At 40.1% G+C, this 23,707-nt stretch overlaps 1 protein-coding gene across 11 annotated transcripts in view; it reads left to right on the forward strand.

Moving 5' to 3' along the window:
* Positions 1 to 14,487, forward strand: part of Prrc2c (proline rich coiled-coil 2C) — a 72,467-nt gene extending 57,980 nt beyond the window's left edge. For 4 of the 11 annotated variants that reach the window (XM_027417201.2, XM_027417206.2, XM_027417204.2 and 1 more), the window contains 11 exons: positions 2,481 to 2,682; positions 4,514 to 4,717; positions 5,747 to 5,859; positions 6,227 to 6,363; positions 7,030 to 7,261; positions 7,651 to 7,773; positions 9,100 to 9,318; positions 9,978 to 10,081; positions 10,429 to 10,555; positions 11,326 to 11,562; positions 13,544 to 14,487. In XM_027417201.2, the coding sequence (XP_027273002.1) occupies positions 2,481 to 2,682; positions 4,514 to 4,717; positions 5,747 to 5,859; positions 6,227 to 6,363; positions 7,030 to 7,261; positions 7,651 to 7,773; positions 9,100 to 9,318; positions 9,978 to 10,081; positions 10,429 to 10,555; positions 11,326 to 11,562; positions 13,544 to 13,801 (1,956 nt within the window). In that variant the 3' untranslated portion in view covers positions 13,802 to 14,487. Of the gene's footprint in view, positions 1 to 2,480; positions 2,683 to 4,513; positions 4,718 to 5,746; positions 5,860 to 6,226; positions 6,364 to 7,029; positions 7,262 to 7,650; positions 7,774 to 9,099; positions 9,319 to 9,977; positions 10,082 to 10,428; positions 10,556 to 11,325; positions 11,563 to 13,041; positions 13,095 to 13,543 lie in introns of all 11 variants that reach the window. The other 7 variants (XM_027417203.2, XM_027417205.2, XM_027417209.2 and 4 more) reach the window with 5 other exon arrangements.
* Positions 14,488 to 23,707: the final 9,220 nt, after the last annotated feature.

The following is a 23,707-nucleotide window of genomic DNA, read 5'->3' on the forward strand; positions in this document are numbered from 1 at the left end:
TATTTTCCTGATTGGGTTATAGTGAGTCTTTGATGTAGCACAGGGTAGGAGGCTGGGAGCTACGTCATTTCAAGTCATGTGGACAGTTTCATTTCTAGACTCTTTCTACTCAACCTCACGATCACTTCACTTCTTTGTAAGAGTGTTAATAAACATGTGATACTGTGCCATGTCTGTTGTACCCCATTTTCACTGTTTACTACCAGTTCTTGTTTGGCCTTTGGTGCTGATTTTCCACTCAGAGGACTGTCTCAATCTGGGTTCGTTACCTTGTTTTATAATTCAGATGATTCTTACGTTTATATTGATTGATTTCATATAAACAAATGTGTTGGGACCAAGTGGCCAAGTGCCTGAAATGGGGAGTGAGGATTGAGGAAGAAAGAGACAAAAGACAGAAGATAGAGTCGAGGGCTCTTAGTGAACACTGTAGCGGCTGCAAATTTCTGAAAGCCCTTTTATATCCAAAACAAAAGGGGAGGGCAAAAGACTTCCTTACTGTGATACAAGGAACAAACTAGTGTAATTGCCTTCTTAATTCTCAAGGCACCTAGTACCATCCCTAAGTCAGACATCCTGTTATTGGCCTTGAGGAGCAAGATTAAGTTTGAACTCTAGGCCTTTAGTCAATATGGAACGGAGTCACTATGGCCTCCCACATGAATGTAATGTCATTCATACTTAACTCTGAGTCAGCTGTTAATTCTTTAGAATATCTGTTAAGCTTTGCTTTTCACTCATTTTTAACATTCCAAGAACTGTTACACAGAGGTAAAATTAAATAAGCTTGACCTGTTATTTCTTTACTTAAAAAAAAAAAAGTTCCTTGGAAAAAAATTTAAATAGCATCATTACCAGCATGTAAAATAATACTTTTAGTATCCTTGCATTTCCAAAGATATACTGTTTCCTGCCTTGGGGAGGGCGGCGGTCGAGACATGATTTCTCTGAATGGCTTTGGAGTCTGTCCTAGAACTAGCTCTGTAGATGAGGCTGGCCTCGAACTCACAGAGATCGGCCTGCTTCTGCCTCCCGAGTGCTGGGATTAAAGGCTTGTGCCACCAATGCCCGGCCATTTCCTGCTGTTTAAGAAGTGAAATTAAGCCAAACATATATGTGGACTGTATTCCATACCATTGCCTACAGCTGAAAAGGCATGGTATTCTTCCCCAAATTACTGCAGTGCCAAAATGTCAAGTTACTGTTACAGTGGCCAACAAACTTAAGTTCTCTACAAGATATGTTGTTTTACAGTTGCTTTCAACAGATTTTAATGAAGATCAAAAAGTTGATGTGTGCTGTAAGAGAAGATGAAGTAGATACTGTTAGGATAAAGCACAAGGGGGGAACCATGGCAGATTCCATGGCAGGAAGGAGTGACCAAGGTGGGGAACAAGCATGCCAGGCAGACAGAGCTTAGTGGGAAGTTTTATTAGAAAGGGTGGGGGAGGGGTGAAGGACATCAGGGAGAGAGAGGGAGGGAGACAGGGAGACAGGAAAAGTCCAGTCTGCCCCAGGGAAAGAGAGAGCAGGAAAGAGCTTAAGTAGGTATTGGGGGGTGGGGGGCGTCTTTCTTTTAAAGGGGTCCTTTGCACCTGGGCTGACCAGAGTACTGCCTGAGTACATTCTGCCAGGTGACAGGGGCAGGACAGCATAATGACTGAATCCTTACATATACTGCATCTGAAATTTCAGTATCCAAAAGCTTAAAAAATGGATGTAAATCTCAGGACTTCAAAGATGAAAGTTCAAAGTCATCCTCCAATACATAATGAGTTTCACGCCAACCTGTGCTACAATAAAACTGAAAACAAATTAGAGAAAAGGCTATGTTTTAGTATTTTTATGTCAATTATTATTTCAATTATAGATAATATTATTTTAAATTAACTCTTCACCAAATTAATACTGCCTTTTTGTTTTTACTTTTTTAAATGTAGCTGGCAGGAAAATATAAGTTGCATATGGGGTGCCATTGTTATTTGAAAGTTAGTGAACAATGGTGCTCCAGTTTGAAGATCTAATTCTGTCTTTTAAGAGAAGAGTATATGGGTAAAACAGGTTCTCATTTGTACATGACTGCAGACAGTACACTAGTCTAAAGTTTTGTCCTGTTATATTGCTCTCTGCATTTGAGAAACACTGGTTTAAAAAGAAGGAATGGAGAGAGAAAAGGTACTTCATAAGGCCCCTTCTGACTTGTTTCCCATAGAGGAATCACACTGTACTACACTGGGGGGAGGTGATTTGTTTTTGGATAAGTGCTTTAACTATAGTTCAGTGTGCATTTCTTAAACTTTTCAATAACTTAAGTTTAACAATAATAACTACCCTTTGGGCGAGAGAGCAAGTAAAAAGCTTGAAAACTCAATCTGACACACTATTTAGAATCTACATGCTTGGGTGTAGAAGGTGTGGTCTTTTTGGTTTTTCTTTGTGTTTTATTTTGTTTGCTTTAACAGAAATCTGTTTTATTGCAGATGGAGTCTGCCCGCAAGGCATGGGAGAATTCTCCAAATATAAGGGAAAAAGGGTCTCCAGTAACTTCTACAGCACCTCCAATTGTGAGTGGAGTCAGCAGTAGTGCCAGTGGATCAAGCACTGCTAATTACAACTCATTTTCCAGTGCATCAATGCCTCAGATCCCTGTTGCTTCAGTCACTCCTACAGCATCATTATCAGGTAGAAATTTGTCATAGCTCTCCTTACATACATTTTTTGCTTGCAGCACTGAGGAGTGACAATAGTTGCCTAATGTACCCTAGACAAGCATTGTACCTCCTCACTACACTCTCAACTTAAATCCCTGAGCAGAAGATGTTATAAGAAAACTCCTCCCCTCTAACCTATCCTCTTATTTGACTCTCATGATTTAATGTGACCATTTTATTGATGGCTTACTAGAAAAGATTTTGCTGCATCCTCCCTCATTGAGGAAAAAAAAAATGCATCTTAATTTTTCCACAGAAGTTCACATTTTTGTTGTCATTTTTACTGTATCCAAGTAATTTAAAACCCAGTTCAGAAACATAAATTCCTGTAGCTTTCCCAACCCACCCTACCCCCTGTATATGTCTGGTTTAATGGTACTTATGGAGTAAGTTGTATTTTTCTAATGAGTTAGGTGGGCTGTGTGTACTGTTTGAGTGGACTGGGGAAAGCCTGTCACAGACTGGATCTAGAAGGAACTTCGTCCTTCCTTACAGTTTGGCACATGCTTGATTTCCAAGATAGCACATCTCTTTCTGCTGTTCCTAAATGCTACACATCATGCTGCTTCTGTTAAGAACAACATTTGCTTCAGGTTTTTGCAGTATTCCTTGCCTGGTGTTTCCAAAGCAGTGGAAATGCCTTTCCAGTGAATATATAGCCTGTACAGAATTTGTTTGCTTTGATTGGTTTTATTTGGTGATTACATTGTTGTTTTTCCATATTATGGCATATTGTGCTAATTTTGAGAACCCAGTCCACCACTGGTGTTTGTGCTGTCTTATACTAGTTTTTATATTATCTGTAATTGATGAGTTTAGACCAACCCAATTTAGGCCTGGTGGCACACACCTGTGATTTCAGGCACTTGGGAGACTAAAGCGGGAACATTGGAAATTTGAGGCCAATCTAGGCAATTGTGAAGGCACTGTCTTAAACAAAAATGAACAAAAACCTCAAAGATGATTCCTGTATTATATATAATGCTGTGCCAAACAATGCCCAGTTGTAGTTTTTCTTTCTTTAGAACATGTCCAGTCATTCTACACTGCCCATTTGTTAAGGCACCTTAATAGACTAGCTTAATTCCCATATACTTTAGTAGGGATTGCTATAAGACAAACATTAAGATTGTGGTAGGATGGACAGACGGTGGTGGTGCAGGCCTTTAATCCCATCACTCAGGAGGCAGAGGCAGTCGGATCTCTGTGACTTTGAGACCAGCCTGGTCTACAAGAGCTAGTTCCAGGACAGCCTCCAAAGCCACAGAGAAACTGTCTTGAAAAACAAACAAAAAACAAAACAAAAGATTGTGGTAGGATGACTTGAATATTCAATTCCCCAATCTTTCTTTGGAATCCAGTGACCTCCTTTTTCCAGGTCTAGCTTACTTCTGTTTAGTTGAGCAAATAGTTTCCATGCTTTGTAGAGACATGACTGTTTTTTGTTGTTGTTTTCCTTTTCTTTTCAAAACAAAGTTTTGTATTCTTGACTGGCCTAAACCTCTCTGTAGATGAGAATATGATTCTGCCTCCACCTCTGAGTAATTTGAAGATTAAAGGAGCTCTGTGGTAGAATTGCAGGCATATGCCATCATGCCTGGTTTATGAAGTGCCTGGAGATAGGGTGCGTGCTAGGCAAGCACCTCTATCAGCTCAACTCCTGCGACACTCCAATCCCCTCAAATATTTTTGACTGGTGGTTGCTTCAATACTTAATATCTATAGGGCACATAGAACCAGAAGACAACATAATAGGTATGAAGAGTGAACATGGTCTATTTTTCTCCCTTCTTTAAATACAGGAGCCGGTACTTATACTACCTCTTCTTTGAGTACAAAATCTACAACCACATCGGACCCTCCTAATATTTGTAAAGTAAAACCCCAACAATTACAGACAAGCAGCCTACCTTCTGCAAGTCATTTTTCACAGTTAAGCTGTATGCCTTCCCTTATTGCCCAACAACAGCAGAGTCCACAAGTTTATGTGTCTCAGTCGGCAGCAGGTAATATTTCTAGTTTTGGTTATAGGAATTTAGAAAATGAAGGCTCATGCTTTTTCTTCTCATAACCCTTTCAAGCTTGATTTTTTTAATGTGCTTTTAGTGTGTGTGTGTGTGTGTGTGTGTGTGTGTGTGTGTGTGTGTGTGTGTCCATCCACTTCTGTCTTATACATTTATGCCAATTAGTGTCTTATAATTTACAAAGTAATTTGTGCATGCCCTTCTATAAAATCACCAAACTTACTTTAAAAAATGCTGAAGTTCTTGGTAAAGATCAGCGAACAAGAAACATGGAATGGTGACTGTTGTTACAGTGGTCATCACAAATGCTTAAACTTGCTGATGGTTTAGACAATGAAGCTATTTCTTGCCATCCATAAAAGGATTATTAGTAACTAGCATCTGTTACCTAATATCTTCAAATATACTACTGTAGTAATGCATAAAGCATATGAATTGACAGCTTTCTTACAAAATTTTGTGTATGAATCTATATTGACAGTTTTATAGATAAGAATCTTGATTCCTATCTGATAAGTTTAAGAGTGTTCATTTGACTATTTCATACAATAGTTACAAAGATAATATGTTTGGATCTTCAGAATATATTGCTATGCAAAAACAGAAAATCATGAATTTGTATGTTAGAAACATGTAAAAATATATTTAAAATCTATACCAAACTCTTTAATTAATTACTAATTATTTTGAAATATGTTGCCCTATTCTAGTCAGTTTAAAATTGGAGTGGATTTGCTGATTTAGTGCTTAGGTTTAATTTTTGTGTGAAATTCTTCTGGTATATAGTCAATTGAGAACATATGAGAGCTTCTATTTTGCATGGCCTAGTAGTACCAGTGTTTTATTTACATTCACTTTTCTACTAGAAGTTTCATGTCTTTTTACATTTATACTTTTTGAAATCAGCCAGAAAATCTTTTTTTTTTTTTAACTGCTATAAGCAATTTGGTTTACTACTTGGAAAATTCTGAAATTTAGGCAATACTATTTATTTTTCCTGGTGGTCTATAGCTCAAATCCCAGCCTTCTATATGGACACAAGTCATTTATTCAATACCCAGCATGCACGATTGGCTCCTCCATCCCTGGCTCAGCAGCAGGGCTTCCAACCAGGCCTCTCTCAGGTAAACATTCTTTCTGATCCTATATTTCTTGACAATTCTGTGGTTGTAATAATTTATCTTGGATTCTTAGTAAATAATTTATCTTGGATTCTTAGTAATAGATTTACTTAAAAATCCACTTTGAATCATCTCATGGATAGGGTGTTAGCAAAATTTGGGTAAAATAATAGTCACCAGTTTGCAGTAAGTCTTAATTAAAAAGAAAATTGGTTTTAAAGGGACACTGATAATATCCTGTGAATCTTTTATTTTTATGTCTGGAGTTTTGTTTTTATTCCCTGTCTTGTGATTTGTATGTATGAAGTTTGTAACTATTTACTATATATGTTCTTTTTTTTTTTTTTTTTTTTTTTCCTCTCCGTTGTAGCCAACATCCGTTCAGCAGATTCCAATCCCTATCTATGCCCCACTGCAAGGTCAGCATCAAGCCCAGCTGAGTTTGGGGGCCGGACCTGCTGTTTCCCAGGCTCAAGAATTATTCAGTTCTTCAATTCAACCTTATAGGTAAATTGCCTTGAAAGTTGTGATATCATAATTGCAGATTATGTGATGTCTAGTGCTAATTCTTTTCCCCAAACTGTAAGGTACTGTGTTATTAGCTAAATAATTAAGCATGTTCATTATATGTTGCAAGCCTGTCTTTGGTGATTTCAACTAGGCCTTGTTTTCTTTTTGTTTTGTACATGGTTCAGATAGAGCTTTCATAACCTGTAGAAAGCTGTCTTGATTAGAGCTACTCTATCTAGGCACAGTGACTCACACTTAAGAGTCTCAGGATGCAGAGCCAGAAGAATCACTGCAAGTTCAAGGCCAGCCTAGACCATAGAGTGAGATCCTGTCTCAAAGCAACAAAATAAGCTTTATTAGGGGGGAAAGGGGTGGGAGTCATATAGGTCATATGTACGTATACATACATACATATACACACACACACCATAGAGAAGACTAAGTTTGGCTCTCAGTTTTGTTGAATCTTTAGAGGTAAACTGTTGTTGCTCAAAGTGGGCTTTTGCACGTGGAGCTCTGATGCATGCAGCACTATAGTCTTGAAACAAGCAACCATAGACATTGTCTTCTCTGCTTCATTACTAATTAGGGTACTTGTTCGATATTGAGATGCTAAATAAAATTAAGTATAACATGACCTTCTCCTGCTTAATGCTTACACAGATCGCAACCAGCCTTTATGCAAAGCAGTCTATCCCAGCCCTCTGTGGTTCTTTCTGGTACAGCTATCCACAACTTCCCAGCTGTCCAGCACCAGGAACTTGCCAAGGCACAGTCCGGTCTTGCCTTCCAGCAGACTTCAAATACTCAGCCTATCCCTATACTATATGAGCATCAGCTGGGGCAAGCGTCAGGACTGGGAAGTTCTCAGTTGATTGATACCCATCTTCTTCAGGTAAGGGTTTTTGTTTTTTTGTATTTTTGTTTGTTTTTTTATCTAGATTCTTTTAAGTACAGAATTGTAACTTTCAAAGAAAAAATCCATAAAAGGTAAATATTTAAAGATATAGTAGAAAATAAAAATGAAGATCTTTTTTTGTTGTTTTTAGTTTTTTGAGACAGGGTTTCTCTTTTTGTATCCCTGGCTGTTCTGAAACTCACTCTATAGACCATGCTGGTCTCAAACTCAGAGATCCTCCTGCCTCTATTTCCCGACCGCTGGGATTAAAGGTGTGTGCCACTACACCCAGCTTAGACTTTCCCTTTTAAAATGATCCAGTTGATACAGATTGCATGGGAACTTCCTTCTCAGTTTTTCTTCTGTTTTCTTGTAAATTTTTCTAGGCAAGAGCAAATCTTACCCAGGCCTCAAATCTTTATTCTGGACAAGTACAGCAACCTGGTCAGACAAATTTCTATAACACTGCCCAATCACCAAGTGCTCTCCAGCAGGTAAACTATGGCATGGTAAATTTCCTCAATTTTCTATATTATTCTTTTTATTGCTTTTGTTATTCTTTAGAAATTTATATAGAACCGAGATAGAGGAAGTGGTTTTCAGACTTGACTAAAATGTTCTGAGGATTCATTAGCTCCATTGGAAGCTAAGGGTGCTTCACTGAATCCTATTAACAGAAAGCTCTTCACTATACCTCCACCTCTAATTCATTCTAGTTGTGGGATTTTTTTGTTGTTGTGTTGTTGTTTTAAGCTGAGGTTCCATGTAACCGTTTGTAAGAAAAGAATCCATGAATAAGAAAGTTTGAAAACCATTTTTTCAAGAATATAAGTGAGCCAGGTGGTGGTGGTGGTGGTGCACTCATACCTTTAATCCCAGCACTCAGGAGGCACAGGCAGGTGTATCTCTGAGTTCGAGGCCAGAAGCAAATGCCAGATCAGGCTCCAGAGCTACCCAGATAAACTCTGTCTGGAAAACAGAGGGGGTGGGGTGGGAGAGAGAGAATGAATATGAATATGGGCAATAAGTGATATGCCCATTAGTGTTACAGGTAAAAGAAGACTAAACAGGTTAATTTAATACTTAGGTGCTATAGCAAAGAGTGACAATGAGGACAGCACCTTAAATGGGAAGTGAATGTTCTCTTCTGACATTACACATGGTAGAAGGCTAGAGAAGGGCAAGACATTAATCCTTGGGAACAACAATTCTTAATATCTTATTGACAAAGAAAAGTTGTTTGTATGAAAACTAAAAAGTTCTTTTTCTTAAGAACACTTATTTTGACCAAACCTGCAAATAATATGGCAATACTGGTGGAGGGAACTTTTGCTGCTTGAATTGTATATTGTTTATTTGACATGTGCTCTGAGTATCTTCAGAGTTAGTAGTTATTTCATTTAACTTTAACTATATTAAAGTTTCTTCACTACAATTAACACAGGCAGAACTTTAATCTTGATATACATGTGATAATTATACCTGTCCGGGACCTGTTGTTAAACAGTGTGTGGCTATATATTATCATCAAACCTCTGATACAAGAATAGAGATAGTTAGGACTGGGTGTAGTGGTTCATACCTTTAATATCCACACTAGGAAGACAGGCAAATAAATCTCTGAATTCAAGGCCAGCCAGAATTACATCGTGAAGTCTTAATCTTACTTAAAGAGGAAGAAGAGAATAGGGTATAAAGATTTGATGGACATTTGATGAGAATATTCTTATACTATTAGTTTTAAAAGAATCTGAAGATCTCTGTTTATACATGTAGATGTATATATACACAATAATTATAAGCAAATTATTTCAGTTTCTGTTTGCTTTTTCTAGGTTACAGTACCTTTACCAGCGTCTCAGCTTTCCTTGACTAATTTTGGATCTACAGGACAGCCTCTGATTGCTTTGCCTCAGACTCTTCAGCCCCAATTACAGCACACAACACCACAAGCACAGGCTCAGAGCCTCAGCCGTCCTGCACAAGTTAGCCAGCCTTTCAGAGGGTTAATCCCTGCCGGGACACAGCATAGTATGATGGCAACCACAGGAAAAGTGAGTGATGTTTGCTTAGTGTACATATGGATTTGCTGGTGGATGTTTAGCGATAATAGAATATGTGTGCTCTGTTTGTGTTGTCTGTGAAGATAAAATGCATGTAAGCCATGCTGTACACACGAACATATGTGCTCAGGCACAATAAAACAGGTGTAACTTTAAAAAGGCTGTAAGATGGCTGGCTCATTGGATAAAGTCTCCAGCTACCGAGGCTTAAGACCTCAGTTCAATCTCGGGGACCCACGTAGTGGAAGGAGAGAACTGATAACCCACAAATTGTCCTGAACTCCATGTTCAGGGTGAGGAAATGTGTACGAACTAAATAAAAACATAAGTAAGGTATAATATAAATAAAACATCCATTTTTACAACTCCACAGAATACCTCATGTGCATGTATGCTTATGTTTTTCTTACATTATTTGCTACTTTTTTACATTCCCTGTTTTTGTCTAATAACAAAGAATCCAGAGGGTTTTTAATAGAAACATTAGTACTCCATGATCTCTGAATTATAAGTCTGCTTGACGGAGTGGCTATGAAATTTGAAACCAACTATAGGATTGTATAGTTTAACCATCATATATAAGACGATAAGCATAACACTTAGCTTACAGAATTAAAGGATTGTTAACCGTATTTTGTGTTTTCCTTAAGATGTCTGAAATGGAACTAAAAGCCTTTGGGGGTGGCATTGATATCAAACCAGGGACACCTCCAATTGGTGGTCGAAGCACCACGCCAACGTCTAGTCCATTTAGGTAAGGTGAACATTTAAATTTACTTAGGAAATTGCAAAATAATTGAAATTTCACTTGTTTAACACCTGATGTATTATCAGTCCTATGTTGAGCACAAGTGATTGTGACATTTATTTTGTTACTTTTATCTAAGTTGTTAACACTGTATTTTAAGAACATTCTTTTATACATGGATAGGAACTCTTTCTCATCTTTGCTTCTCTTAATAGCACTCCCCTGGGATTTTTTTTTCCAATTAACAACTAAATGTGATGAAAGAAAATACAAAAGAAAATGTCTTCGAACATGTAACAACATTATTTACTTGGCAACTAACTGCTCTACTGACCAGTGACTTCTTTCCCAAGGGCTACTTCAACAAGTCCAAACAGCCAATCTAGCAAAATGAACAGCATTGTTTATCAGAAGCAGTTCCAGTCAGCCCCTGCCACTGTGAGAATGACACAACCATTTCCTGCACAGTTTGCACCCCAGGTAGGCAGATCCCAGGGAGAGTGAGTATCGTGCTTATAAATGGTGGCTAATCTGACTAAAGGTGTGGTTTTACAATCATAATGTGGTGAACCAGTTAAGACGTGCACCTTTGAATGCAAACTTGTCTGGTTTTAACAGTGGATGTATGATACATTCTTTTTAATTTTTATAGACAGGAAGTGATTTAGTTTTAAAGCAGATATTAGAAATACCAAGATTCCCCACACAGCTCTGATAGTTAAGAGTATTATTCCTTTTGTCTTTCTTGAAGAAAGGGTCCCGGTGCTTAAGTTTTCCAGGCCTAAAGTGGGTTTTTGTTTTTATGGTATCTGTGTAGTTGAGTAAAATTTTCAGAAATGTGTGGATATGTTTGCTTCTCCTTCCCTTACTGATCATATTGAAGACTAAAGTTGATAACTCATAGACTGGAATTGGTTCCTAAGAGACACATTGCCTTCAGATCACGTTTAGGTTAGACGTGTGCTTTTCTACAGTTGTCCTTTAACGATCCCATGGCCCTAATTATTTATAGCCTTTCCATCTCCCCATAGAATCTGCAACTGAAGTGCCATAGCATGCCTAATTGTTCTGTTAAACTTTATAAGCATGGCCTGTTTGTTCTTTGTCCTTATTAATGGGATGGCAAGATCCAAAAGCTTTGACTGAAGAATGGGCACCGATTTACTCTGGGATAAGCCAACTTGGTCTAGTTGGCTTTTTTTTTTTTTTTTTTAACAGTTCAATGTTGTATGTTTTGTTTTTTCACTCAGATTCTCTCTCAGCCTAACCTGGTCCCTCCATTGGTAAGAGCCCCACATACTAACACCTTCCCAGCGCCTGTACAGAGGCCACCAATGGCACTGGCCAGTCAGATGCCTCCTCCGCTGACCACAGGCCTCATGAGCCATGCTCGTTTGCCACATGTAGCCAGGGGTCCTTGTGGATCACTGTCTGGAGTCAGAGGTAATCAGGCCCAGGCTGCGTTGAAGGCTGAACAAGATATGAAGGTTAGTACAGTGTTAATGGCCAACAGAGCAAGAGTATGTCTCTGAACCATGTCTTAAAATGCCTCTGGACCCATAACCATGTATCCAGGCATTCATTATCTTTATCAGACTTAACCAAGCTAACTACTTGTATTTGCGCGGCCCCTCCCCATTTTTTCTCCCTTACATCTTTACCTTTTCTTCCTTTTTATGACCCCCCTTTTTGTCACTGTAGTCAGAATCAGATTAACATTTAGACTATATCCAGATGAGTTGCTTATGAAATAAGTGTTGGAGGGGCATCATAGTTTGGATACATTATTTTTAAGAATTAAATGGTTATTACAAGTTACCCTATTTTGTTTCTTTTCTTTTTTTTTTCCCCTTTCCCTCCCTGACTTCCCCTCCCCCACCCAGTATAATACATAATCATGGTTATATGAACTCTGCAATGGGTAAGACATGTTAGCTATCTTGATTTTTATTTCTTCACATGTCATTTGAGTAATTTTAATTTAATCTCAAACTGTTTTCCATATCTTTTTTTTTTTTTTTTTTTTTTTTCCCCTCTCCCTGCCACCTAAGGTGGCTATATTCCAGAATTCAATTATAGTTGAAAAACTCAGAAAAGCACTTTGGGATCCTTCATGATGAAAGGCACAAATAAACATGGGTTTGCTGAGGTCACTAGGAGTCTGTGTGGGGATAGTTCTCAGCATAAATCTTTATCGTCTGCCTGTATAACCAGTTGGAGTTTGTTTCTGTAATAACTGTAGGGTTGACTTTAGGAATCTTAGTGATTTTACCTGTTTTATCACAACATAAATTAGACTAGAATAAAGAAAAATTAGTGTTTACAAGTAGGAAATGTACACAGTTATGCTTTACTCTGGATTAGAAACAAGTTTGTGATAGTACTAATTAAAGAATTGAGTTAATTGACTAAAGTTTCTTACTTGATAATCCTTTGTGTTTCTAATGCTGAGTAATCAAATTCAGAGACTATCCTCCAGGAGAGCGCTTGTTATACACATCACGTGGTTTTGTTAGGCTTTGTGCCGAGGGTTTCCATCTGTTTGTTACTACTAAAAGTGCCAGCACCAAAAGCTTTGCAGATGGTGTGGCCTTCTGCTCCTGGCTACTTGCCACTTCATTTTCAAATATATGTCAGGTTAGAAATGGCATTAGAGCTTTAATATTAGTGGGATGGGGAGAATACAAATTTCCGAAATTGTTTTTAGATCTTTAGATAGTATAGGTTACCTGTAGAATGTGAAGGAGTTTCTGTTGTTTTCTTTTTGTTATGTGCAAGAGGGGTAGAAAGTGACATTGTAATTGTATATATTACGGTACTGTAATTTAGATTAACGTAAGTATATTCTTTGGGGCACATAGTCAATGAAACTAGGGTTATTTTCCAGCTCAGAATGTGGTAGGAGCTATCAGAAGTTAGTGATGAGGTGGAGTTGGTTACTAATTTCTGATGCTCTTCCCCTGCAGAGGAGAGCTGTGGGAAGAGGACTCAGCCACAAGCCATTTGGTCCTAGGTGTTGGTAATGCCACAATATAAGTGCTTCCTTTTCATTTTATTGTAGACCACATATCGATAACTAGAAGTTTTAAGTGTTACATGTATGTTTTCAGATTTGCAAGCAGCCTCCCTGAATAAAGTTTGGTATCAGTGAGCTGTCCCCCCCCCAAAAAAAAAAAACTAACCAGCAGCAATGTGTATTTTATTGTTTATAAGAGGGCAGACACTAGGAAGATGGTGGGAGGAGGTCTTGTTCAGGTTTTTTTTTTTTTTTTTAAGTCACATAGAATGTTTTCAAAGATAGGAAGAAGCCTATGCATTAAAACTGAAAGATCAATAGGGTCAAACCAACTTAGGAAAAACTGATTTTTGTGATTGGTACAAAAATATGAACTGAGATTGATTTGACAGGCTTTGGTAATAGTAGGTGGTGTTGCAGTATTTTCAGTGCTTGTTTTCATATTTTTTAAGGCAAAGCAGAGAGCAGAGGTTCTTCAGTCCACGCAACGGTTCTTCTCTGAACAACAACAGAGCAAACAGATAGGAGGCAAAGGCCAGAAAGTGGACAGTGATTCAAGTAAATCTCCAGAAACCCTGACTGACCCTCCTGGTGCCTGTCAGGAAAAAGTAGAAGAAAAGCCACCTCCTGCACCCACCATAACCACCAAACCTGTTAGAACTGGACCAATCAAACCTCAGGCCATCAAAACTGAAGAAACAAAATCTTAAAAGCTTTTGTTTATTGCAGGGCATTGGGGGTGGGGCGGGCAGGGAACATGAAGTCAAAACAATGCCAGCAGCCAGGCGGTAAAATGGTCTATGACATTATCCTGTGTAGCACTTGAAGATGCACAAGGGGCATAGAGCATTTTATACTGATAGAGCTGCTACACCAGTTAAAATGAGGCTTTACAGGCTTGCACCTACTATGTAACATTTGCTTGGTTGACATGCATCTTCAGTTGGTTTATATACAAGTATGTGCATACATTCTGTAAGTGTATACAGTTTAGACCTAAGGAGCTTTATGATTAAATGAAACACCAGAAATAGGAGGAAAATGATACCACAGAGTGGTTCAGTTGGGCACTGGGTGGTCCCATTGATGTATCAGCTGTGGTTTTGGGTTTTTTTGTTTTGTTTTTTGGTTTTTTTTGTTTTTTTTTTTTTTTCTGCTCCCTTGTGTTCTTTGGATGTGTCTATGGCATTTCTGGGCTTGAAAGTAAAATGATGCTAACTGGTGCTGGGTAGAGGAGCCTTATTTTTTATTACGGCAGCTTGTTATTTTTGTAACATGGTGATTTGGTTGAACACAATAAAGTACAGTAATAACTGATCTCCCCTTCTTCCTGGATGAGTGAGCAGATGATTAAATGGTGATGTCAGCATTCTTGAGTATATTCAAATGAGCAACATTTGGCTTCTGCTTCTGTTTAAATGATGCTGTGTTTTGATTGTGGTCCGAAGCTTTGAAGCACTACTTGGCATCTCCTTCCTTCCTTGGAGGTCTCACCATTCAAACATAACATTTGATGACATGTTGGTAAGGTGAGGTCTTGCTTGTCTCCACTAGGTTGTCTTCATATGAATCCAGCGGTTATAGGACTTTGTTTTAGGGGCATTCTTTCATTTATTTAATAACGGTTTTTAGCTGATGTTCATGGAGAGAATGAATCCTCAGAAGTGTGCCGCTAGTGAAAGGAAATCCTATCTAAGAGTGTGTTTCTTTACAGAGCTGTGTCATACCATCCTTTGGGCCCTCTGCTGGAAAAGTAGAATCAAGTCTCAAATAATGCCTTTCAAATTGTATCCTCTAGTATTATAGATGTAGGACAGTACTGTGTCATACCTCTGTGAATGTAAAATAGCTTGTACCTGCTTTATGATACATAGTAGTGACCGTGCTTTATCAGAGCTGTTTTTAATGATGTTGCTCAGAATGGTTTCCTTCCAGATGATGATTGAGAAGCTAATTTAAAAAAAAAAAAAAAATGGTGCCAGGTACCACAAGAGTAACAGAACTGTGCTGTTTTCTGGGATTTTGTTTTTTACTTTTTTTTGTTGTTGGTTTTTTTTTTTTAAATGGAGTGTGCTGGATGTCTCTACAATTTTGTTCAAATGACTGCAGAACCTGGAAAAGCTGTTGCTGCTATTGATGCATAACATACTGCTATTATTGGTCTTTTTATATAAATATAAATATATATATATACATATATAATTTGAATTTTTGGAAACTTTAGCTGTGCTGTCAACTTTGGAAAAAAGTATCCCAGTTTACCGTGTTGAGTTGGCATTGTACAGAAATTAACAGCCATATTGGTCTAGAAATGTTGAACTTAATTTTTTTCCATTTGTACAGGGGTAACGCACTGTATTAAATATGTAAGGTCTTATCTACGTGGGTTTGATTACAAAAACTAATAAAGTATTCTCTAAATAATGACTCTTGGAACTTCTAATCCATTCCAAAATCTGAAGGAGGCTTGTTAATGTACCAAAGACCATAACCAAGAATACATTTACACTCAAATTTGGGTGAGTCAAAGTCAGTATTGTGGAGGGTAATGGTTATGGCCCCTGTTCTCAGAATAATGAAACTTTGATTGGGAGATGGAAGCAATAGAAGCACCAGGAGTTAAAGGTCGTTCTCAGCTAGGTAGAAAGTGAGGCCCAGTGTGGGCTATGTGAGACCCTGGAAGAGGGTTGGGGGTGGGGGGACAGACCTAGAGAGCTGGGCATGGTGGTGCAGGCCTTAAATCCCAGCCCTCAGAAGGCACATGGATCTCTGGATTCGAGGTCAGCCTGGTCTACGGAGGGGGTTCCGCGTCAGCCAGGCCTACACAGAGAACCCCAGTGTCAGGGAAAAATAAGAACAGCCTAGAATCTAAGAAGAAATCTTCAGATTGATCTTGATGACTTAAACTGCCAAACAACATGTTTTACCATGCTTGGATAGAAATGGAAGGACCAAAAGTAGACCTAAATGTTTGTGTGTTTCTCGGTCTTTTTGTTGGCACATTCACAGTCCTTACCGTTATTGGCTTGGCAAAAGCTCTGGAAGATTTTGTTTGTTCCTGTACATGGGACACGCAGCTTCTAGACAGCCTTTAACAGAGCCAGTCACCGAGTCAGTGATACATGTGCTGCCATTAGCTGTTGTCGTTCCTCCGCACTTAAAATACTTGGACATTGGCTGAGCTTTTCAGAAGTGTGGGGTGAGAGAGGGTCAGAAACCCTGACAAAGAGCTGTAGTCACTATATCACAAATGCTTTCTTAACCAAGTCACTTCTGTTGCTGCTATTTTGTATATTCCAACCTTAAGTTTAATCTTCCTAAGTGTTAGGTCAGAAAAGGCTAAAAGCCTGTATAGCTTGCATTGTGTCTGCACACCAGTATGTGCTACTTAGTTGGGTAAAACACCTGTGATACTTTTGCCTGGGTCTGCAATGGAAAGTGTTAACATTTGTGTGAGGTCTCTGGTCTTTCACAGGGTTGCCGAAGACATATTTACATTACAATTCATAACAGTAGCAAAAGCAGTTCATGAAATAAACAATTTTATGGTTGGGGATCACAACAACCGTCAAAGGGTCACCACATTAGGAAGGTTGAGAATCATTGGTGTAAGAAAAGCAATTTACAGATCTTCGATTTTTTTTTCACTTCGTTAATAAGTTGTGCTTATGATGCAAGAATGATAGGATAAGAGGAGGATGGGTATAACCTGAAAAGTTCTTTTCATCGTGTAAAATTTAGAAGTAACCCTGGGCTGGAGAAAAGATCTAAAGGGTTAAGTGAGGATATACTATAGATTGTGAATTGAAACCGTTGGGTATATTGTCAGTCACCTTTTATTTGTTTTTTATTGCATCATATTTCTTGGTTTATTAGCATTGAGTTTTGTATTTTGTACCCAGTTAGTCCAGAACTTAGTTCGCAAGCACAAGTATTGTCCAAGTTCCTATGAGTCAAGAATGTGTTGCTTTGGTATGGATGGTACCTTTGACTTGAGGTCCTCGAGATGGAATGTGCTGCATAGTGTCAAATGTGGAGAGGCAGCATTCTCCTCTGTTTCCATGAATCAGAAGCAGAGCCAGGTGTTTGGTGAGGAAGAGCGTATAGTAGAGCCATAGTGGGCAAAGATTGGGGAAAATGGGGAGGAGGGAAATGAATGGTGGGCAACAGGGAAGTGGGCAAGTCTCCATCAGCAGTGCTTTAAAGCAAATGAGAAAAAGGGTGACTCAGCAACTACACAGTCCTGGTGCTCTGCTAAAATAAAATTGGAGAATAGTTCTGGCTAACTCATTGACAGCCATCTTTGATGTCATATTCAAGAGCGTTGGAGCATGAGTCTGCACTTTTAATCCAGATCCTGTAACCCGAGTCATGGAACACTACTTGGAGCTCTGGTCAGAGTTAAGCAGCCTGCTGTGACTTCACAGCTCTCATGGTACCTGATGTCACACTTTGTCCAGTGCACTACAGTGAACCAAAACAAAATACCACCCTGTAATGTCAGGTCTTGTTCTGAGGGTTGATCCCAGGGTTCTCAGGCTCTGAAGATGGCTCTGAAGAGCTCCTTGGCCCCTCTTGCCCGTTACAATGTCTTCATGACAGCAATCTCCCTCTCATTCTCTTAATGAAGCCCCTCTCTCAGCTTTAAAAGGAGCCTCTCCGCTTAAGACCCCATTATGTTTCTAGAGGCAGAGGCAGGTGGATCTCTTGGGTTGGAGATCAGGCTGGTTTACAGAGCCAGTTCAAGGTCAGCCGGGACTACATAGAGAAACCATGTCTCAAAAAAAAAAAAAAAAAAAGCCAAGGGCAATAAAAAAGACCATCATGTTTAGACATCCATGTGTTATGTCAACTTCCCTTTCTGGACAGGCTGCTGTTGTCTTAGATTCAACAGACTCGAAAGTCCCCACGCTACTCTAACCCCAACTAAGGGAGTGGCCTCCCTGAACATCAGCTGCACCAACTTGGAAGCAGAGCTGGGACACAAGTAATGGAAGATGTGTGCTTGCACTGCAGAAGCCACATCCATTTGGGAATTGCAGGCCAATTTCTGAAGTGGACCAGGACCAGCGCAGTCTGAATGCCAGAAGTGGGCTATGACATATGGGTAGGCCATCAGTCATTACACAGTCTGCTTTGGACTGCTTTCCACATGTACCCCAGAGATGTCCAGTGAGAAGCATAGCCACTTTCATAACATTTTGTATTTGATGGCAGAATGCTTCTGTATAAAGGGTCACCTAACTTGGTCTGTAGACTCCACTGGTAGGAGCATGTTCACCTGTGTGTGGAAAGCAATGGCTAGAGCTGTGATTGTGGCTGGTGTGCCCTCAGAGGCAGAACAGCCTGGCAGTGGTGGTGCATACCTTTAATTCCAGCAGTGGAGAGGCAGAGGCAAGCAGATTTCTGTGAGTTCCAGGCCTGCCTGGTCCACAGAGAAAGTTCCAGGATAATCAAGCTACACAAAGAGACCCCATCTGGTGGTGGGGGGGAGAGGCAAAAAAAAGTCAGGAGTAGTCCAAACAAACCCTTCTTTTCTGAACAGTTTGAATCTAGCTGAGAAGTGATTATTGCTTCTCTCTCAAACAAGCTGGGGAAAGTAGAAGCATCTCTCTCTGTGTCTCAGCAAGAAAGACTTTTGTTACTGATTTGTATGTGCTTATTCTCCACGATTTTTCAACCTCTCCACGATTTTCCCTCCCTCCCCCTCTTCCAGATCGCTGCCCCTTTTTTAAGTTCCTAGTTTTTCCAATATTCACTTGAGCTATTTTAGTTTCCTTGCTGAGTGTCATTGTTAGTACTTAAATGTCTGGCCTTTCAGTTACTGTCCTGCAGGCTTGTTCTCCTCTCAGTAACAGTGGACTTTGAAACCCCAACGGAAGATCTCCATATGGAATAGGGAAAATGTCAAGGGTGGGCTGTAGATATGAACAACTTAAACTTAAAGCCAATGTATTAGCCAGAGTTGCTTAAATGAACAGACTTGATAGAATGAATGATCAAATACATATTCCTATATATGGGATTCATTATATGACATAATATTGGGAAGTAGATCTAGGAGGAGTTAGGCAAGCCGCAGAGGGGGAATAGATTGTGCATGTGTCTGAAATTCTCAAAAAATGTATTGACCAAGAGTTAATTTTTGAAAAGGCAAGTTATATTAATAAACCCTTACCTAACTAAATAAGAGTGAAATTAATAAAATTAGAAATAAACATAAGGGGGCTGGAGAGATGGCTCAGCCGTTAAGAGCACTGCCTGCTCTTCCAGAGGACTGGGTTCAATTCCCAGCACCCACATGTCAGCTAACAATTGTCTGTAACTTCAGGATCTGTCACCCTCATACAGACATACATGCAGGCAAAACACCAGTGCACATAAAATAAGAGTAAATCAATTTTAAAAAGAAATAAACATAAGAAGACTATTGCAAACAGCTTCAGAAACCCACACCAAGAAAAGAGGGGGAGAGGAAGGGAAGCAGAAACCTCATCCAAAGGGAGAGCCTGGCAGTCTCATGCATACACCAGGTCCAGTCACAAGTCTTAGCTGTTAATACACCTCAAATCCAGTTGCAGAATTGCAGAGTGCTGTCTCTGGCAGGATGGCCAGCAGTGCAAAGGAGTTTTCTCGAAAGGAAACCTGTTGACTTAAAACTGAACTATCCTATGGGCTGGAGAGCAGGAACCAATCTCAAGTAGGAGCGCATCAATACAATCTGCTACAGCTCCAGTGTGATACAGCTCAGGAAACAGTTGGGGGTGGCTGTGCTGGAGGCTGGCAAAGGCTAAAGTAGAAATCATAGGAAGTCAATCCAGTTCAGCAAGGGAAATGTCTAGGTCTCACCCTCCGTGCTTAAGCTCAGACCTCATCAACTGAGAAAAACTCTGGAGATTGATAATCCAGAGTCTGACATTAGCCGTGGGACAACTACTGGAGCCACCAACTGCTGTGGGGTTCACTGCCGTAGAGTCCAGAGAACCTTGAAGCTGCAACAAGAGCATGCGACATCTTTTGGGCCATCTCTCTAGCAGTAATGCTTAGTGGGTTTCAAAAGTACGAAGCAAAGTGTGTCCGTCGGATCTCAGTCCTGTAATTGCTTCTCCCTTTCCTTCTCCCCAGCTCACAACTGAAATGTTACCTGCATCCTACAAGCTAGGAATTCTACAGGAGGTGGGAAAGCCTGTCCAGACCACACATACTGCAAAGCTATGTGCGACCAGCAGAGGCCACTAGTTCATAAAGAAGGGAAGCCACTAAGGGGAAGCCTAATGAGGTGGATGTTGGTTACACATGCAGTATAGGCTTAACACCAGCATAAATCACAAGTTCAATTGACCTTTGCCATAACCCCCCACACACATACACACACACACTGTGGATCCAGAAAGAATATATCCTAGAACTCATTCTTTTCCCCTTGTGTTTCCTTTGTATGTGTACGTTTTTAAACCATTCTCTTAGTAGCATGATTATCTTTTAAGATTTTATTTCATGTATATGAGTGCTTGCCTGATTGTATGTATGTGCACATCATGTCTGCCTGGTCATCCAAACACTAGAAGCATTTACAATCCCAGGAAATATGACCAGAGAAGAACCTGTCTATAACATATTGTAGTCAAAAACAAAACAAAAAAAAATACAAAGAAAGAAAATAATATTAAAAGATGTAATGGAAAAATGCTAACTTGGGTACAGAGAGAAATACAACAATAATACATTTCTCATCAGCAACTCTAAAAGCCAGGAGAGCATGATATTTTCTCTTTTATTTTCACCCTCTCGTTCCAACTCCCACCCCCTGTGGGTGTAAGTGGATGGTGTACTATGCCCCTATAGTCAAGTGTATGTAGAGGGGGTGGGAGTGTAGGCCTTCCACCTTATTTATCTGTTTAGTTTGAGACTACATAGCCCTGGCTGGCCTTTCATTTACAGAGATCTGCCTGCTTCTACCTCCCCAGGGTTGGGATTGCAGAAGTCTACCATCACCTCTGATTTTCACTTTATTTTTTGAGATAGGATCTCTCTGAACCTGGGTCTCACCGATTCTTCTAGACTGAATGGTCAACAAGTCCCTGGAATCTGACTGACTTCCCAAGGCCATCCCTCAAACACTGGCATTCCAGACATGCTTGGCTGTGCCCAGCTTTTAAGTGGGTTCTGGGGATCCTAACTCAGGCCCTGATACTTATACAGCAAGCATTTTACCCACGTCACAAGCCATTGCCACAGCCCCTAGACAAGGATCTTACAGTTTTTGTTGATTTACTTGGTAGTAGGAAAAAGTGGGGTCAAAAGGTTTGATCAGGAAGTTAGCAGGTGTGCATGCCGATGAGAAAGACCCAATAGGAAGGGAAGTTTGATTATCAAGAACCATGTTGTGTGGACTTTTTCTGGGGAGACACAACACACACACACACACACACACACACACACACACACACACACACACACACACACACACACACACACACACACACACACACCAGACCAAAGAAATGATTGCACCAGAGTCTAACTTGGTGAACCAATGAGTTTGTATTGGGATTATTAACAGGAGTGTGGGTGGGGGATTACTTACAGGGAGCAGGGATGTCACAAATGCAACTGCACCACCAAAGAATGCCATCAAAACACAGGTGACTCATATAAGCTCGAACCTTGGAGTCCCACATAGCCCACAGGTAGCTCAAGAGTCCAAATGTCTCTGCAGTTTGGATGGTCAGAGGTTGGCTGTAGATAGATAACGAAAGACAAATAGCACAAACACAAAGATAGAGGGTGGGGGTTTAGTGGGGGTGAAGTTCTCTTAAGCGTCTCTTTTCCTCAGCTAATGGGAGGAAGGCAGCAGGAAGCTACTCAAGCAGTGTTGCACAGAGGAAACACAAGCATCTCAAGAGCATTACGGACTGAGTGCATGGCGGCTTTGGCCTTGGGGACTGATAACCACAGCCCCATAGATTGGGGGGAAGTGGTTCTCAGGATGTGAAGCCACATCTCCCCCAAGGACCTGGCCCCAGGCCATTACCAGCTCTGCCAAGCATGTTCCCAGTTTTAGACAAGGAACCGTGGTTTCTTCTCCATATATCAGGGCCTTTGGGAGAACATTGGGTCAACCCTCAAGGCCCTCACCACTCCTTGGGGGGTGAGGACCTGTCTGAGATGAGTATGTCACCTCTTATAGGATACTTTAGGACAGCAGTTCTCAACATGTGGATCTCACCGCCTTTGGGGGTTGCATATCAGATAGTCTACATATCTAATATTTACATTACCATCCATAACAATAGCTAGAGCTCAGGTGGCAAAGCATTCACATAATGTACACAAAGTCCTGATTGTGTCCAGTGCCCAGGACTGCATCGACTGAGCATGGAGGCACACAGCTGTAATCCTAGCAATCGGGAGATAGAGGTAAGAGGATTAGAGGGTTCAAGGTCATCCTCGTCTACATATTGAGTTTGAAGTCAGCCTAACAAATTTGAGGCCAGTCCAGCCAAGGATACACAAAACGATGCTCCCATCCCTACTCCACCCCCCCCCAAAAAAAGAAAAAGAAAAAAAAAAGATTGAGAAATCAGTACAATTTCTCTAGCTCTTCTGAAATTAGCATATAGTAATTGTTTCTGGCTCCTTCAAGCAAGTGCAAAGGGGAGGGGGAGGGGGAGAGGGAGAGGGAGGGGAGAATTCATGCTTTGGAAACCCTTCACATTTTAGACACTAGGCACTTTAGAAATTACATGGCTAAAAGAAACAGATAGGAAGGAACAGAATGCTAGTTAGGGGTCAGGTTCAAGGGCATGAGGACTTAGCTCAATGGTAGAACACTTACCTAGTGATCAAGAGACCCCAGGTCTGAGCTTTGGCTTAAAAAAAAATTAAATTTCAAGATCCTAGTTCAACCTAAGTAGCTGTTAGGGTCTCAGGAGTTGAACTTTGTTAAGCTCTGAGATATGAAGGGAAGAAGCAGGGCTCCTGTTTTCAAAATGTATGAAATTGGGTTTGGATGACCATGTTCACTCATGGCAGTACAGGAGTGGAAACACCTCTATCTCCTTGCATTCAAATAATCATTCCTGGGCTGAACATTATATAGTCAAGCATTCGTTTCAACATTTGTAAATGGGGAGAGTTGATAAAGGAATGATTTTTTTACAAATATTTTCCTACAACTACCCTAGGATAAAGATGGTATTCTTTTGACAGACACAAAAATCAAAACTCATAGAGGTTAAGTTCAAGGTCACTCAGCTCAGAAGAGGAAGCTGGGAATTCAACTGCTGACCCTTCAAAGCCCCAAATACCTGTCACCCTGGCAGAGGGAATTTGTTTGATCTCACTAGGCAACATTGACTGGCCTAAAGTTCACTGTGTAGACCATGCTGGCTTCTATCTCCCAGAGCTCTGCCTGCCTCTGCTGCCTAAGTTCATTAGAAGTCATTTCAGGAAGGGGAAGGGTCATTGACTATGCTGGTTCTGAGAAAACAGGTGATCATGAACCAGCTTTTTTATTTTTTGTTTTGTTTTGTTTTTCCAGACAGGGTTTCTCTGTGTAGCTTTGGAGCCTATCCTGGAACTAGCTCTTGTAGACCAGGCTGGTTTCAAATTCA

The sequence above is a fragment of the Cricetulus griseus genome, chromosome 5 (genome assembly GCF_003668045.3).
Source record: "Cricetulus griseus strain 17A/GY chromosome 5, alternate assembly CriGri-PICRH-1.0, whole genome shotgun sequence".
Taxonomy (NCBI): Eukaryota; Metazoa; Chordata; class Mammalia; order Rodentia; family Cricetidae; genus Cricetulus; species Cricetulus griseus.